Source organism: Oncorhynchus keta, chromosome 9 (genome assembly GCF_023373465.1).
Source record: "Oncorhynchus keta strain PuntledgeMale-10-30-2019 chromosome 9, Oket_V2, whole genome shotgun sequence".
NCBI lineage: Eukaryota > Metazoa > Chordata > Actinopteri > Salmoniformes > Salmonidae > Oncorhynchus > Oncorhynchus keta.
In genome coordinates this window covers 21,236,313-21,253,774 of record NC_068429.1, presented here as the reverse complement: position 1 = coordinate 21,253,774, position 17,462 = coordinate 21,236,313, and the positions used below count along the sequence as shown (strand labels likewise).

The 17,462-nt window shown below is 42.5% G+C and overlaps 1 protein-coding gene across 1 annotated transcript in view; it reads left to right on the top strand.

Annotated features, from left to right (window-relative positions):
• The window catches only part of LOC118388065 (collagen alpha-1(XI) chain-like), a 173,652-nt gene that overhangs the window by 49,291 nt on the left and 106,899 nt on the right, over positions 1-17,462 (top strand). The window contains exons 3-4 of the mRNA XM_052525456.1: positions 1,644-1,857; positions 3,745-3,907. Coding sequence (XP_052381416.1) covers positions 1,644-1,857; positions 3,745-3,907 — 377 coding nt within the window. The remainder of the gene's footprint in view (positions 1-1,643; positions 1,858-3,744; positions 3,908-17,462) is intronic.

Below are 17,462 nucleotides of genomic sequence, written 5' to 3'. Positions count from 1 at the left end.
ACATTTACTTACCCTTTGTGTCTAAGTGTAAAAAATACCATCACAAATATAGATGTAGGATCTTAATTTGATCACTCTTTTGTTGCTGAGAATTTTCAAGCAAAGCAGGAAATGCGAACTTGTTTCTAAAGTTTGTAATTTCCACTTCAGATTTCAGACTTGATTTGCCCTAATGACATTTGTATCAAAACCCTACAAAAATGTCCATTAATTATAATCTACATAATAATTCCCATTTCTGTTACTACGGGATTATTTTCCTGCTTCAGCAAACTGGCTCAAATTAAGATCCTACATCTGTTCTTTCACAATATGCCAATTTATTAGTGTAGCATGTCTACTCCTGGGACTTATGAATGGTGCCAGAACTAAATGTTAGTCTAACCTGCACATGTATGTGAGTACCCCATTGCCTTATGGGAAAAGCAAGGCCCGCCCCCTTGTTGGGGGGCTGAGAATGTCCCAGAAGGCCTTGCTCTAAGGGCATATGTCTCACAGATGTAGCTGGCGCTCACAAAATGGAGGGAGAGTTTAGACTAGGCATGCAGATGGAGGGATGGAGGGAGGGAAGAAGGGAAGTGGGCACTCCTGAAGAGGGAGAGAGTGGGTTGAAACTTCCCTTTCACTTCTCCTCTGTTCCTTTCACCCCTTTTTCCTGTTTTTGTTTGTCCTGTGTTTTGTTGTTCTATAAATACTCCTTTATTCTGGCTTTCATTCTCTTTCTCAGCATCTCTTCTCATATCCCCTTTATTTTCAAACGTATGTCTCTATCCTTCTTTGTTCCTTCTTTCTCTCCCTCCCCTGTCCCTCTCTCTCTCTGTCTCTCTATGTGTCTGGTGGATGGATCAGGTCAGAGAGAGGAGGAGAGGAAAGGAGGAGAGGGGAAGAGGGGTTTGGGAAAATGAGAAAGTGTTTTCGACGGCCGCCCAGGGACCACATGCTATTCTCATTACTCTGTTCTCCTTCCTCTCCTACTCTCTCTCTCTCCCTCTCTCTCTCTCTCTCTCTCTCTCTCTCTCTCTCTCTCTCTCTCTCTCTCTCTCTCTCTCTCTCTCTCTCTCTCTCTCTTCCTCCCTCTCTCTCCCCCCCCCCTCTCTCTCTCTCTCTCCCTATCCCTCTCCCTTTCCCTCTCTCTCTCTCTCTCTCTCCCTCCTTCTCTCTCTCTCCCTCCCTCTCTCTCTTCCATACTTTTCTCTCCAACCCTCCCAGCTCTGTTCTGTTCTGTATTCTGGCCAGTGTTGGCAGGTTGGAGAGAGCTATTGTTTACTTTAGATGCTCCAAGATGTCATTTAGATGTCTCCCCTATCCAAGCCGTTGTCATATCATCTGTCCCATGTTCTTCATCCTTCTCCCTGTTTGTTTCCTCTGCCTGCTTCAGTATATAACAATGTATTGACTGTGTCTCTAAAGGTTATCATAGTGTAGTTTCAGTGCAGTACACCATTTATTTGATGGACTGCATTTTGGGATTTTCAGATTTTACTCTTGAAAACAATACTTTAAATAAAACCCATGTAGGGATGTGGTCCTCTGACTCTCCCTGTTCAGCACATGACATAAACAGGTGTGTTATAACTCCTCTCTCTGTCCCCCTCTCTATCTCTCGCGCTCCATTCCTCTATCCCACTCTTCTCCCTTCTCAGCTGATGTGTTTCCTGAGGACTTCTCCATCCTGGCTACAGTGAAGCCTAAGAAGGGCTCCCAGTCCTTCCTTCTGTCTGTGTATAACGAGCAGGGTATCCAGCAGCTTGGGGTGGAGGTGGGACGCTCTCCTGTCTTCCTGTATGAGGACCACATGGGTAAACCCAGCCCTGAGGACTACCCCCTCTTCAGAGGTCTCAATTTGGCCGATGGAAAGTAGGTTCACCTCATTCCACTCACAGTATTACTATGCCATTAGATAGTACACTGATATCATTACATAGTACGTTATTTGTATATAGTACTTTATAGTCAAACTATCTCCTCTTCAGAGGACTCATACCGGCCAACGGAAAGTATGTTGACCTTGTTTGATACCATACCATACCATACAATAAACCCTAGTCATCCTGCAGTATACCTTATCACTCTGTCTAGTGCGTACACAGCTTGTAAACTATGATATACAATGGAACACATATACTGCATTATATCACACTAGTCGCTCTCCAGAGGCCTCAACAGTGACAACTGTTATACTGTACCATATCAGACAATCTGCTGTCAGTTTAGCTGCTTGCTTCTCTGTAATCCGAGCGCAGGTGTGGGTTGGTGTAGCTTTGATACGTCTGGTGGACACACTACTGTGGGGTTTAGTTGTGCAGGTGACCGGTCACCCATGTTCCTTATCTCAATTATCTGCTGTCTGTCCATCTAACACATAGCTTGTTATCTAGCTAGGCAGTCAACCAAGGTAGTTTATATTATTTATAAAGACCTGCTCGGATTGACAGTAGCTGAGCTTTGTGCGCTACAGTGCCCTCGGATGTGTAGACATTGAACTCATGGATACATCCCTATCCTGAACAAAACATCCCTATCCTGAACAAAACATCCCTGCCCTGAACAAAACATCCCTATCCTGAACAAAACATCCCTATCCTGAACAAAACATCCCTGTCCTGATCAAAACATCCCTATCCTGAACAAAACATCCCTATCCTGAACAAAACATCCCTGTCCTGAACAAAACATCCCTATCCTGAACAAAACATCCCTGTCCTGATCAAAATATCCCTATCCTGAACAAAACATCCCTATCCTGAACAAAACATCCCTGTCCTGATCAAAATATCCCTATCCTGAACAAAACATCCCTATCCTGAACACAACATCCCTATCCTGATCAAAACATCCCTATCCTGAACCTGTCTCAAAACATCCCTATCCTGAACAAAACATCCCTATCCTGAACAAAACATCCCTGTCCTGAACAAAACATCCATATCCTACCCTTCCTTTGGCCACCTTTCCTTCCAGTTCTCTGCTGCCAATGACTGGAACGAATTGCAAAATTCACTGAAGCTGGAGACTCATATCTCCCTCACTAACTTTAAGCATCAGCTGTCAGAACAGCTTACCGATCACTATACCTGTACACAGCCAATCTGTAAATAGCACACCCAACTACCTCATCCCCATATTATTATTTACCCTCTTACTCTTTTGCACCCCAGTATCTCTACTTGCACATCTATCACTCCAGTGTTAATGCTGAATTGTAATTATTTCTCCTCTATGTCCTATGCCTTACCTCCCTACGCTTCTACATTTGCACACACTGTACATAGACTTTTCTATTGTGTTATTTGACTGTACGTTTGTTCATGTGTAACTCTGTGTTGTTGTTTTCGTCGCACTGCTTTGCTTTATCTTGGCCAGGTCGCAGTTGTAAATGAGAACTTGTTCTCAACTGGCCTACCTGGTTAAATAAAGCTGAAATAAAAAAATAAAAATATCCTGGACAAAACATCCCTGTACTCTAGCCTGGTTGTAATATCAGTGTTTCACTAGTCCCACAACTCGCAACTGTAGCATAGTTAAACGTGTGGGACTTTTTATCCATCTCAAAGCTAGTATAACTGTAGTGAAACGTGTGTGTGTGTGTGTGTGTGTGTGTGTGTGTGTGTGTGTGTGTGTGTGTGTGTGTGTGTGTGTGTGTGTGTGTGTGTGTGTGTGTGTGTGTGTGTGTGTGTGTGTGTGTGTGTGTGTGTGTGTGTGTGTGTGAGAGAGAGAGAGCTAACCTTCTGTTCCTGTCCCCAGGTGGCATAGAGTGGCCATCAGTGTTCACAAACAGAGCATCACCATCATCCTGGACTGTAAAAAGAAGACCACGCAGAAACTGTCCAGGAGCCCACACCCCATCATCGACACCAAAGGAATTGTGGTCTTCGGAACTAGAATACTCGATGAAGAAGTCTTTGAGGTAGATCTGCTGGCTTATCTACATGGTCCTTCTCTTCGCCCTATTCATTGATGGTGATATTTATGATTTGTGTTCTAAAACCTAAAGTTGAGTGAAAATGAGGCGTGTGCACAGATCGTCATCTCTGCCCGTTGAACTGCAAAGATGTTTTTGGTCTGGATTTTCAGGCTGGATTGTCTTGTTATTATTGGGAAGACTTCGATCAGGTGTTTCATAAAGTGTTGCTGTGAACACCTATTTGGAACTGCACAGCTAGCTGTGTATAGCTGTGTATGTAGTCTGAGCGACCCCCCTCAATCTCTTTCTCTCGCTGTCCGAACTCACTGCCACGCCTTTGTGTACACTAAGAGAGGCGTTGAACTCGGTCAGATAGTGGACATTTTTTCATTGCGAGAACTAGTGTTCACCTCCCCCTCCTGCCATCCCTCCATCCCTTGTTCTTTAAACTATGCTTTGTGGTTGGAGTAGACTTGAGCTGATTTGGAGATCAGTGACAGACAGCCAAGCCCTGGGGGTTATCACAGAGACCTGGAGACACCTGACAAGCATCCTAATATCAAATACTGCTGCTTATGCCAGAGATGGAGAAAAGAGATAAAGGACGTGGTATATTCTTTTTGAACATTTGGTTGTAACTTTTTATATAGGAGTTGCTAAGGGAGTGATCCAACTGTTCTTTGTACTTTTTAAAGTAAGCCCTGTGAAGAGGATGAATGAAAATTGCGCTCACTCGTCTGAACAGAACACACACACGAATACACCCCACAGTGGGTAGTGTTAGGGCTGGGCGATATGGCCTAAATATCATATCACTGTATTTTCCTAATATTTTATGGTATGACGGTATTTGTGTTCTTTAGGAGTAGTGTGTGACTCTAGGGTGAAAACATACATTCTAAGTGATTTCAATGGGTCTCACTCCATTCTGATTGTTTTACACTGTTCAGTTATAGACTTCAACCAAAAATTATTTTCTGCATTTTCATATTTCTGCATTTCCTGCACTCATTTGATATCATTTCCACACTGCCACGTAGGGCTGTAAAAAATTGGCAAAAATAATCTAGGCCTTGTATTAAACCAAATGTTGCAATTGGGATTTGACATGCAGTCAGAGCACTTGTGGGAACCGTTGGAATCATGGAAACATTCTAATTATTCTAATTCTATAGTTAGAAGATAATAGTGGGCACATGAGATGCAAAACATGTTTATGTTAATGAACGGTCAATTACTGTGGGACAGGCCGCCTTTTGGATGTAAATAACCAGCTGACAAAATGCCATGACCGCATTGGATACACTTCATGTACTCCAAAGATACTTCACTTATTTCATTGGTAACACCTTTTATAGAAATCATATTTTTTCTGTATGCTTTTTGTCAACCTGGACTATGCTTTAAGTGCAATCTACACACATATTGTGAGTGTGTGTGTGTTTGTGTGTGTGTGCACGTTCCTGGGCGCATGCATGTGTGTTTCAAGTTTTTTTGTGTGAGTGAATACAGTGTGTGAGTGAATACAGTGTCTGAGTGAATACAGTGTGTGAGTGAATACAGTGTCTGAGTGAATACAGTGTGTGAGTGAATACAGTGTCTGAGTGAATACAGTGTGTGAGTGAATACAGTGTCTGAGTGAATACAGTGTCTGAGTGGATATAGTGTCTGAGTGAATACAGTGTCTGAGTGGATATAGTGTCTGAGTGAATACAGTGTGTGAGAGAATACAGTGTGTGAGTGAATACAGTGTCTGAGTGAATACAGTGTCTGAGTGAATACAGTGTCTGAGTGAATACAGTGTGTGAGTGAATACAGTGTGTGAGTGAATACAGTGTGTGAGTGAATACAGTGTCTGAGTGAATACAGTGTGTGAGTGAATACAGTGTCTGAGTGAATACAGTGTCTGAGTGGATATAGTGTCTGATTGAATACAGTGTCTGAGTGGATATAGTGTCTGAGTGAATACAGTGTGTGAGTGAATACAGTGTGTGAGTGAATACAGTGTCTGAGTGAATACAGTGTCTGAGTGAATACAGTGTCTGAGTGAATACTGTGTGTGAGTGAATACAGTGTCTGAGTGAATACAGTGTCTGAGTGGATATAGTGTCTGAGTGAATACAGTGTGTGAGTGAATACAGTGTGTGAGTGAATACAGTGTCTGAGTGAATACAGTGTGTGAGTGAATACAGTGTCTGAGTGAATACAGTGTCTGAGTGAATACAGTGTGTGAGTGGATACAGTGTCTGAGTGGATATAGTGTCTGAGTGAATACAGTGTGTGAGTGAATACTGTGTGTGAGTGAATACTGTGTGTGAGTGAATACAGTGTCTGAGTGAATACAGTGTGCGAGTGAATACAGTGTGTGAGTGAATACAGTGTCTGAGTGAATACAGTGTCTGAGTGAATACAGTGTCTGAGTGAATACAGTGTCTGAGTGGATATAGTGTCTGAGTCAATACAGTGTCTGAGTGAATACAGTGTCTGAGTCAATACAGTGTCTGAGTGAATACAGTGTCTGAGTGAATACAGTGTGTGAGTGAATACAGTGTCTGAGTGAATACAGTGTCTGAGTGAATACAGTGTCTGAGTGAATACAGTGTCTGAGTGAATACAGTGTGTGAGTGAAATACAGTGTCTGAGTGAATACAGTGTGTGAGTGAATACAGTGTGTGAGTGAATACAGTGTCTGAGTGAATACAGTGTCTGAGTGGATATAGTGTCTGAGTGAATACAGTGTCTGAGTGGATATAGTGTCTGAGTGAATACAGTGTGTGAGTGAATACAGTGTGTGAGTGAATACAGTGTCTGAGTGAATACAGTGTCTGAGTGAATACAGTGTCTGAGTGAATACTGTGTGTGAATACAGTGTCTGAGTGAATACAGTGTCTGAGTGAATACAGTGTGCTGAGTGAATACAGTGTGTGAGTGAATACAGTGTCTGAGTGAATACAGTGTCTGAGTGGATATAGTGTCTGAGTGAATACAGTGTCTGAGTGGATATAGTGTCTGAGTGAATACAGTGTCTGAGTGAATACAGTGTCTGAGTCAATACAGTGTCTGAGTGAATACAGTGTTTGAGTGAATACAGTGTGTGAGTGAATACAGTGTCTGAGTGAATACAGTGTCTGAGTGAATACAGTGTCTGAGTGAATACAGTGTCTGAGTGAATACAGTGTGTGAGTGAATACAGTGTCTGAGTGAATACAGTGTGTGAGTGAATACAGTGTGTGAGTGAATACAGTGTCTGAGTGAATACAGTGTCTGAGTGGATATAGTGTCTGAGTGAATACAGTGTCTGAGTGATATACAGTGTCTGAGTGAATACAGTGTGTGAGTGAATACAGTGTGTGAGTGAATACAGTGTCTGAGTGAATACAGTGTCTGAGTGAATACAGTGTCTGAGTGAATACTGTGTGTGAGTGAATACAGTGTCTGAGTGAATACAGTGTCTGAGTGGATATAGTGTCTGAGTGAATACAGTGTCTGAGTGAATACAGTGTGTGAGTGAATACAGTGTCTGAGTGAATACAGTGTGTGAGTGAATACAGTGTCTGAGTGAATACAGTGTCTGAGTGAATACAGTGTGTGAGTGAATACAGTGTCTGAGTGAATACAGTGTGTGAGTGAATACAGTGTCTGAGTGAATACAGTGTCTGAGTGAATACAGTGTCTGAGTGAATACAGTGTCTGAGTGAATACAGTGTGTGAGTGAATACAGTGTGTGAGTGAATACAGTGTGTGAGTGAATACAGTGTCTGAGTGAATACAGTGTCTGAGTGGATATAGTGTCTGAGTGAATACAGTGTGTGAGTGAATACTGTGTGTGAGTGAATACTGTGTGTGAGTCAATACAGTGTCTGAGTGAATACAGTGTCTGAGTGAATACAGTGTGTGAGTGAATACAGTGTGTGAGTGAATACAGTGGCTGAGTGAATACAGTGTCTGAGTGAATACAGTGTCTGAGTAAATACAGTGTGTGAGTGTGAGTGAATACAGTGTGTGAGTGAATACAGTGTCTGAGTGAATACAGTGTCTGAGTGAATACAGTGTCTGAGTGAATACAGTGTGTGAGTGTATACAGTGTGTGAGTGAATACAGTGTGTGAGTGTGTGAGTGAATACAGTGTGTGAGTGAATACAGTGTCTGAGTGAATACAGTGTCTGAGTGAATACAGTGTCTGAGTGAATACAGTGTGTGAGTGAATACAGTGTGTGAGTGTGTGAGTGAATACAGTGTTTGAGTGAATACAGTGTCTGAGTGAATACAGTGTGTGAGTGTCTGAGTGAATACAGTGTCTGAGTGAATACAGTGTCTGAGTGAATACAGTGTGTGAGTGTATACAGTGTGTGAGTGAATACTGTGTGTGAGTGAATACAGTGTGTGAGTGAATACAGTGTCTGAGTGGATATAGTGTCTGAGTGAATACAGTGTGTGAGTGAATACAGTGTGTGAGTGAATACAGTGTCTGAGTGAATACAGTGTGTGAGTGAATACAGTGTCTGAGTGAATACAGTGTCTGAGTGAATACAGTGTGTGAGTGAATACAGTGTCTGAGTGAATACAGTGTGTGAGTGAATACTGTGTGTGAGTGAATACTGTGTGTGAGTGAATACAGTGTCTGAGTGAATACAGTGTGTGAGTGAATACAGTGTGTGAGTGAATACAGTGTCTGAGTGAATACAGTGTCTGAGTGGATATAGTGTCTGAGTGAATACAGTGTCTGAGTGAATACAGTGTCTGAGTGAATACAGTGTCTGAGTGAATACAGTGTCTGAGTGAATACAGTGTCTGAGTGAATACAGTGTGTGAGTGAATACAGTGTGTGAGTGAATACAGTGTCTGAGTGAATACAGTGTCTGAGTGAATACAGTGTCTGAGTGAATACAGTGTGTGAGTGAATACAGTGTGTGAGTGAATACAGTGTGTGAGTGAATACAGTGTCTGAGTGAATACAGTGTGTGAGTGAATACAGTGTCTGAGTGAATACAGTGTCTGAGTGGATATAGTGTCTGAGTGAATACAGTGTCTGAGTGGATATAGTGTCTGAGTGAATACAGTGTGTGAGTGAATACAGTGTGTGAGTGAATACAGTGTCTGAGTGAATACAGTGTCTGAGTGAATACAGTGTCTGAGTGAATACTGTGTGTGAGTGAATACAGTGTCTGAGTGAATACAGTGTCTGAGTGGATATAGTGTCTGAGTGAATACAGTGTGTGAGTGAATACAGTGTGTGAGTGAATACAGTGTCTGAGTGAATACAGTGTGTGAGTGAATACAGTGTCTGAGTGAATACAGTGTCTGAGTGAATACAGTGTGTGAGTGGATACAGTGTCTGAGTGGATATAGTGTCTGAGTGAATACAGTGTGTGAGTGAATACTGTGTGTGAGTGAATACAGTGTCTGAGTGAATACAGTGTCTGAGTGAATACAGTGTGTGAGTGAATACAGTGTGTGAGTGAATACAGTGTCTGAGTGAATACAGTGTCTGAGTGAATACAGTGTCTGAGTGAATATAGTGTCTGAGTGAATACAGTGTGTGAGTGAATACAGTGTGTGAGTGAATACTGTGTGTGAGTGAATACAGTGTCTGAGTGAATACAGTGTCTGAGTGAATACAGTGTGTGAGTGAATACAGTGTGTGAGTGAATACAGTGTCTGAGTGAATACAGTGTCTGAGTGAATACAGTGTCTGAGTTAATACAATGTGTGAGTGTGTGAGTGAATACAGTGTGTGAGTGAATACAGTGTCTGAGTGAATACAGTGTCTGAGTGAATACAGTGTCTGAGTGAATACAGTGTGTGAGTGTATACAGTGTGTGAGTGAATACAGTGTGTGAGTGTGTGAGTGAATACAGTGTCTGAGTGAATACAGTGTGTGAGTGAATACAGTGTCTGAGTGAATACAGTGTCTGAGTGAATACAGTGTGTGAGTGAATACAGTGTGTGAGTGTGTGAGTGAATACAGTGTTTGAGTGAATACAGTGTTTGAGTGAATACAGTGTCTGAGTGAATACAGTGTGTGAGTGTCTGTCTGAGTGAATACAGTGTCTGAGTGAATACAGTGTGTGAGTGTATACAGTGTGTGAGTGAATACAGTGTCTGAGTGAATACTGTGTGTGAGTGTGTGAGTGAATACAGTGTTTGAGTGAATACAGTGTTTGAGTGAATACAGTGTCTGAGTGAATACAGTGTGTGAGTGTGTGAGTGAATACAGTGTCTGAGTGAATACAGTGTGTGAGTGAATACAGTGTCTGAGTGAATACAGTGTGTGAGTGTATACAGTGTGTGAGTGAATACAGTGTCTGAGTGAATACAGTGTGTGAGTGTGTGAGTGAATACAGTGTCTGAGTGAATACAGTGTCTGAGTGAATACAGTGTGTGAGTGAATACAGTGTGTGAGTGAATACAGTGTCTGAGTGAATACAGTGTCTGAGTGAATACAGTGTCTGAGTGAATACAGTGTGTGAGTGAATACAGTGTCTGAGTGAATACAGTGTGTGAGTGAATACAGTGTCTGTCTGAGTGAATACAGTGTGTGAGTGTCTGAGTGAATACAGTGTGTGAGTGAATACAGTGTGTGAGTGAATACAGTGTCTGAGTGAATACAGTGTCTGAGTGAATACAGTGTCTGAGTGGATATAGTGTCTGAGTGAATACAGTGTCTGAGTGAATACAGTGTCTGAGTCAATACAGTGTCTGAGTGAATACAGTGTACAGTGTGTGAGTGAATACAGTGTGTGAGTGAATACAGTGTCTGAGTGAATACAGTGTCTGAGTGAATACAGTGTCTGAGTGAATACAGTGTGTGAGTGAATACAGTGTGTGAGTGAATACAGTGTCTGAGTGAATACAGTGTCTGAGTGAATACAGTGTCTGAGTGAATACAGTGTCTGAGTGAATACAGTGTCTGAGTGGATATAGTGTCTGAGTGAATACAGTGTCTGAGTGGATACTAGTGTCTGAGTGAATACAGTGTGTGAGTGAATACAGTGTCTGAGTGAATACAGTGTGTGAGTGAATACAGTGTCTGAGTGAATACAGTGTCTGAGTGAATACAGTGTGTGAGTGAATACAGTGTGTGAGTGAATACAGTGTCTGAGTGAATACAGTGTCTGAGTGAATACAGTGTCTGAGTGAATACAGTGTGTGAGTGAATACAGTGTCTGAGTGAATACAGTGTGTGAGTGAATACAGTGTCTGAGTGAATACAGTGTCTGAGTGAATACAGTGTGTGAGTGGATACAGTGTCTGAGTGAATACAGTGTGTGAGTGAATACTGTGTGTGAGTGAATACTGTGTGTGAGTGAATACAGTGTCTGAGTGAATACAGTGTGCGAGTGAATACAGTGTGTGAGTGAATACAGTGTGTGAGTGAATACAGTGTCTGAGTGAATACAGTGTCTGAGTGAATACAGTGTCTGAGTGGATATAGTGTCTGAGTGAATACAGTGTGTGAGTGAATACTGTGTGTGAGTGAATACTGTGTGTGAGTCAATACAGTGTCTGAGTGAATACAGTGTCTGAGTGAATACAGTGTGTGAGTGAATACAGTGTGTGAGTGAATACAGTGTCTGAGTGAATACAGTGTCTGAGTGAATACAGTGTCTGAGTAAATACAGTGTGTGAGTGTGTGAGTGAATACAGTGTGTGAGTGAATACAGTGTCTGAGTGAATACAGTGTCTGAGTGAATACAGTGTCTGAGTGAATACAGTGTGTGAGTGTATACAGTGTGTGAGTGAATACAGTGTGTGAGTGTGTGAGTGAATACAGTGTGTGAGTGAATACAGTGTCTGAGTGAATACAGTGTGTGAGTGAATACAGTGTGTGAGTGTGTGAGTGAATACAGTGTTTGAGTGAATACAGTGTCTGAGTGAATACAGTGTGTGAGTGTCTGAGTGAATACAGTGTCTGAGTGAATACAGTGTGTGAGTGTATACAGTGTGTGAGTGAATACAGTGTCTGAGTGAATACTGTGTGTGAGTGAATACAGTGTCTGAGTGAATACAGTGTCTGAGTGATATAGTGTCTGAGTGAATACAGTGTGTGAGTGAATACAGTGTGTGAGTGAATACAGTGTCTGAGTGAATACAGTGTGTGAGTGAATACAGTGTCTGAGTGAATACAGTGTCTGAGTGAATACAGTGTCTGAGTGAATACAGTGTCTGAGTGAATACAGTGTCTGAGTGAATACAGTGTGTGAGTGAATACTGTGTGTGAGTGAATACTGTGTGTGAGTGAATACAGTGTCTGAGTGAATACAGTGTGTGAGTGAATACAGTGTGTGAGTGAATACAGTGTCTGAGTGAATACAGTGTCTGAGTGGATATAGTGTCTGAGTGAATACAGTGTCTGAGTGAATATAGTGTCTGAGTGAATACAGTGTCTGAGTGAATACAGTGTCTGAGTCAATACAGTGTCTGAGTGAATACAGTGTGTGAGTGAATACAGTGTGTGAGTGAATACAGTGTCTGAGTGAATACAGTGTCTGAGTGAATACAGTGTCTGAGTGAATACAGTGTCTGAGTGAATACAGTGTGTGAGTGAATACAGTGTCTGAGTGAATACAGTGTCTGAGTGAATACAGTGTGTGAGTGAATACAGTGTCTGAGTGAATACAGTGTCTGAGTGAATACTGTGTGTGAGTGAATACAGTGTCTGAGTGAATACAGTGTCAGTGAATACAGTGTGTGAGTGAATACAGTGTCTGAGTGAATACAGTGTCTGAGTGAATACAGTGTCTGAGTGTCTGAGTGAATACTGTGTCTGAGTGAATACAGTGTGTGAGTGAATACAGTGTCTGAGTGAATACAGTGTCTGAGTGAATACAGTGTGAATACAGTGTGTGAGTGAATACAGTGTCTGAGTGAATACAGTGTCTGAGTGAATACAGTGTCTGAGTGAATACAGTGTCTGAGTGGATACAGTGTCTGAGTGGAGTGAATACAGTGTGTGAGTGAATACTGTGTGTGAGTGAATACTGTGTGTGAGTGAATACAGTGTCTGAGTGAATACAGTGTGCGAGTGAATACAGTGTGTGAGTGAATACAGTGTGTGAGTGAATACAGTGTCTGAGTGAATACAGTGTCTGAGTGAATACAGTGTCTGAGTGGATATAGTGTCTGAGTGAATACAGTGTGTGAGTGAATACTGTGTGTGAGTGAATACTGTGTGTGAGTCAATACAGTGTCTGAGTGAATACAGTGTCTGAGTGAATACAGTGTGTGAGTGAATACAGTGTGTGAGTGAATACAGTGGCTGAGTGAATACAGTGTCTGAGTGAATACAGTGTCTGAGTAAATACAATGTGTGAGTGTGTGAGTGAATACAGTGTGTGAGTGAATACAGTGTCTGAGTGAATACAGTGTCTGAGTGAATACAGTGTCTGAGTGAATACAGTGTGTGAGTGTATACAGTGTGTGAGTGAATACAGTGTGTGAGTGTGTGAGTGAATACAGTGTGTGAGTGAATACAGTGTCTGAGTGAATACAGTGTCTGAGTGAATACAGTGTCTGAGTGAATACAGTGTGTGAGTGAATACAGTGTGTGAGTGTGTGAGTGAATACAGTGTTTGAGTGAATACAGTGTTTGAGTGAATACAGTGTGTGAGTGAATACAGTGTGTAGTGTCTGAGTGAATACAGTGTCTGAGTGAATACAGTGTGTGAGTGTAATACAGTGTGTGAGTGAATACAGTGTCTGAGTGAATACAGTGTTGAGTGTGAGTGAATACAGTGTTTGAGTGAATACAGTGTGTGAGTGAATACAGTGTCTGAGTGAATACAGTGTGTGAGTGTGTGAGTGAATACAGTGTCTGAGTGAATACAGTGTGTGAGTGAATACAGTGTCTGAGTGAATACAGTGTGTGAGTGTATACAGTGTGTGAGTGAATACAGTGTCTGAGTGAATACAGTGTGTGAGTGTGTGAGTGAATACAGTGTCTGAGTGAATACAGTGTCTGAGTGAATACAGTGTGTGAGTGTGTGAGTGAATACAGTGTCTGAGTGAATACAGTGTGTGAGTGAATACAGTGTCTGAGTGAATACAGTGTCTGAGTGAATACAGTGTGTGAGTGAATACAGTGTCTGAGTGAATACAGTGTCTGAGTGAATACAGTGTGTGAGTGAATACAGTGTGTGAGTGAATACAGTGTCTGAGTGAATACAGTGTGTGAGTGTGTGAGTGAACAGGTGGACAGAACAGGCGGACATTTTGTGAGAGATGTTTAAACGTTCTGTCCTGCTGCTGTGTGTCTGTCAGCTCAGTTGGGAGACTGGACAGGCTTCCAGCTGCACTCCCAGAAAATGGAAAACATGCCACATAGTTTCCAAATGATGTTCAGTGCTCTCCCTTTTCTCTCACTTACTTCCTCTCTCTCCTCTTTCTCTCCCTCACTCCCTGTTCCCCTGATGGGGTGTTGACTATCATCAGAGGTTACAGCTAAAAGGTGGTGAGCGGGAAAACAAAGATAAACATATTTGATTTCAGTGGCTGGGTCATTTCATTCAATTGGATCAGATTCCTGCAGATTTCCAGTTGATCCCTCAAGATCAACATCTTGTAAGCGTGCACAGAGAAAAAATACTGAGTTGGATAGAGGTAAGGGGAGGGAGTGAGTTTACAATATCACAAAAGTGAAAGGGAGAAGTCTGGCACTCAGTATTTCCTTGAATATCGGCAGAAAGTTCAGAAATAGATTCCTGGCACTATAAGGCATTTATAGAGAGAGAAATCAAAAGAGAGAGAGAAACCATAAAACATTAAACACCCTCAGATGACAGAGAGAGATAGAGAGAGAGAGAGAGAGAGAGAGAGAGAGAGAGAGAGAGAAAAGTGGAAAGAAAAGGCGAGAGAGAGAAAAGTGGAAAGAAAAAGAGAGAGAAAAGTGGAAAGAAAAAGAGAGAGAGAGGGGGAGAGAGGTGTAAAGAGAGAGAGAGAGAGAGAGAGAGAGAGAAAAGTGGAAAGTAAAGAAGAGACAGAGGGGGAGAGAGAGGTGGAAAGAGAGAGAGAGAGAGAGAGAAAGAGAGAGAGAGAGAGAGAGAGAGAGAGAGAGAGAGAGAGAGAGAGAGAGAGAGAGAGAAAAGTGGAAAGTAAAGAAGAGACAGAGGGGGAGAGAGTGGTGGAAAGAGAGAGAGAGAGAGAAAGTGGAAAGTAAAGAAGAGACAGAGGGGAGAGAGAGGGAAAGAGAAGAGAGAGAGAGAGAGAGAGAGAGAGAGAGAGAGAGAGAGAGAGAGAGAGAGAGAGAGAGAGAGAGAGAGAGAGAGAGAAAAGTGGAAGGTAAAGAAGAGACAGAGGGGGAGAGAGAAAAGTGGAAAGAGAGAGACAGAGACAGAAACAGAGAGAGAGAGAGAGACAGAGAAAAGTGGAAAGAAAAAGAGCGACAGAGGGAGAGAGAGAGGTGGAAAGAAAGAGAGAGAGAGAAAGAAATAGAAGTGACAGATAGAGATATAACCCCTACATGCAGTGTGTGAATAGATGAATTACTGTGAACAATGTGTTGCATCTGTCTGTGAGCTTCCTGGGGAGAGCCTGCTCCCTCCATACAGCTGTAAAGGACACGTTATGCTGGAGTGGTTTGTGGTTTGGTTGTTGACATGGTTATTGTGGTTTGAGAGAGGGTGCCTATATTATGTTTAAGTACCATGTGTGAGTGTGGTATTTCTGTGAACTTACGGGTAGTACTTACCATAGACATCATACCCTAGCTAGTAGTACCATAGTGCCACAGATGTTTTAACATGATATTGCATGACATCATTGGTTATTACATGACCATTGTGAATAGAGTATCTAGCAATAGTGTCATTACATCGTTATAGAGTACTGTAGTTATAGCTGTGTTATATTTATTAAATCTTTTATGTATAATTAACTCATCAGGAAGTCATTAATCAGAAGCTAGCAAATGTTATGTTCTGTGTGTGCATGTCAGAATGTGTCTATATGTGTGATTGCATGTGTGTGTGTGTGTGTGTGTGTGCACGCACACTATGTCTGCGTAAGAGAGACCCCTAGTCTTGGCAGCGGCCGTTAGCAGACCGTGTCCCCTGATCTTGAACGCTGTTGTTTCCCATTGACCGTGCCAAGAAAAACCTGGGATCATTTACGGCCCATCGCCAAGGAGCCAGGCAGGCACACTGGAAACCACATTATGTGAAGTCAATGGCTGTGGCCAGAGAGGAGAGAGAGAGAGCAAATACAGACAGGACAGATGGGGTCCAGCGTGGGGAGGTAGAGGTGGCTGAGGGAGAGAGAGGAAGGAAGAAGAGAGAGAGGAGGGGAGAGGGGAGAGAGAGGGGGAGAAGCGGTTTAGAGAAAGAGAGAGAGGGAAGGGGATGAGAGAGACAGGGATGAGAGAGAGAGAGAGAGAGAGAGAATAGGATGAGAGGGATGAAGAGAGAGATGAGAGAGAGAGAGAGAGAGAGAGAGAGGAGAGGGAAGGGGATGATGAAAAGTTACAGAGCGAGAGAGAGAGAGAGAAGCGAGAGAGAGAGGGAAGGCTGCCCCTAACAGAAAATGAGAGGAACCTGTAGAGAGAGATAGAGAGTGATCAGAGAAATAAGATGAGAGGGAGAAGGGGGGATGAGAGAGAGAGGGGGGCGGGGTGATGAAGAGAGAGAGAAAGTGAGAGCGAGAGAGAGAGAGAAGGGATGAGAGAGAGAAAGAGAGGGAGAGAGAGAATGTGTGTCTGTGTGTGCACAGCTGTGTTAGTGTGTTACAGCTTTAGGGATTTTCCAATTTGGAAATTCTACCTTTGTAAAATTTCAGTCAGAACTAATTCACAGAACAGTTCACTCGCTCAGTAACTCTCCATTTCGACAATAGCATACTGATCCTCCAAAAAAAGGGTAAATGTAGACAGAGAAAGAGACAGAGACAGAGACAAAGACAGAGACAGAGAAGGGGGGGTGAAGGAAATAGAATGCTAGAAATGGAGAGATGCACAGATATAGAAAGAGAGCCAACGAGGTAGAAAGAGAGAGAATGAGAGACAGATAATGGGAGAGAGAGAGAGAGAGAGAGAGAGAGAGAGAGAGAGAGAGAGAGAGAGAGAGAGAGAGCTCCTGAGAGAGAGAGAGCGAGAGAGAGAGATGAGAAAGGAAGGCAGACCAAAGAAAAAAAAGAAAGAAAGAAAACCAAAGTCATGTCTCAATACCAATAGGATCATGTCTCAATACCAATAGGATCATGAGAGATGTAGAGAGAGTAGAACCCTCTGTGGAAAGGGTTTTACATTAAATCCAAAAGAGTTCTACCTGGAACCAAAAGGGTTTGTATTTGGGGACAGCCAAATAATTTATTTCTAAGAGTGTAAATATGTAGACAGTGACAGAGGTAGAGAAAGAGATGGAGACAGAGAGGTCTAACCACATATAGACAGAGGTATAGAAAGAGATGTGGACAGAGAGGTCTAACCACATATAGACAGAGGTATAGATGGAGACAGAGAGGTCTAACCACATATAGACAGAGGTAGAGATGGAGACAGAGAGGTCTAACCACATATAGACAGAGGTAGAGATGGAGACAGAGAGGTCTAACCACATATAGACAGAGG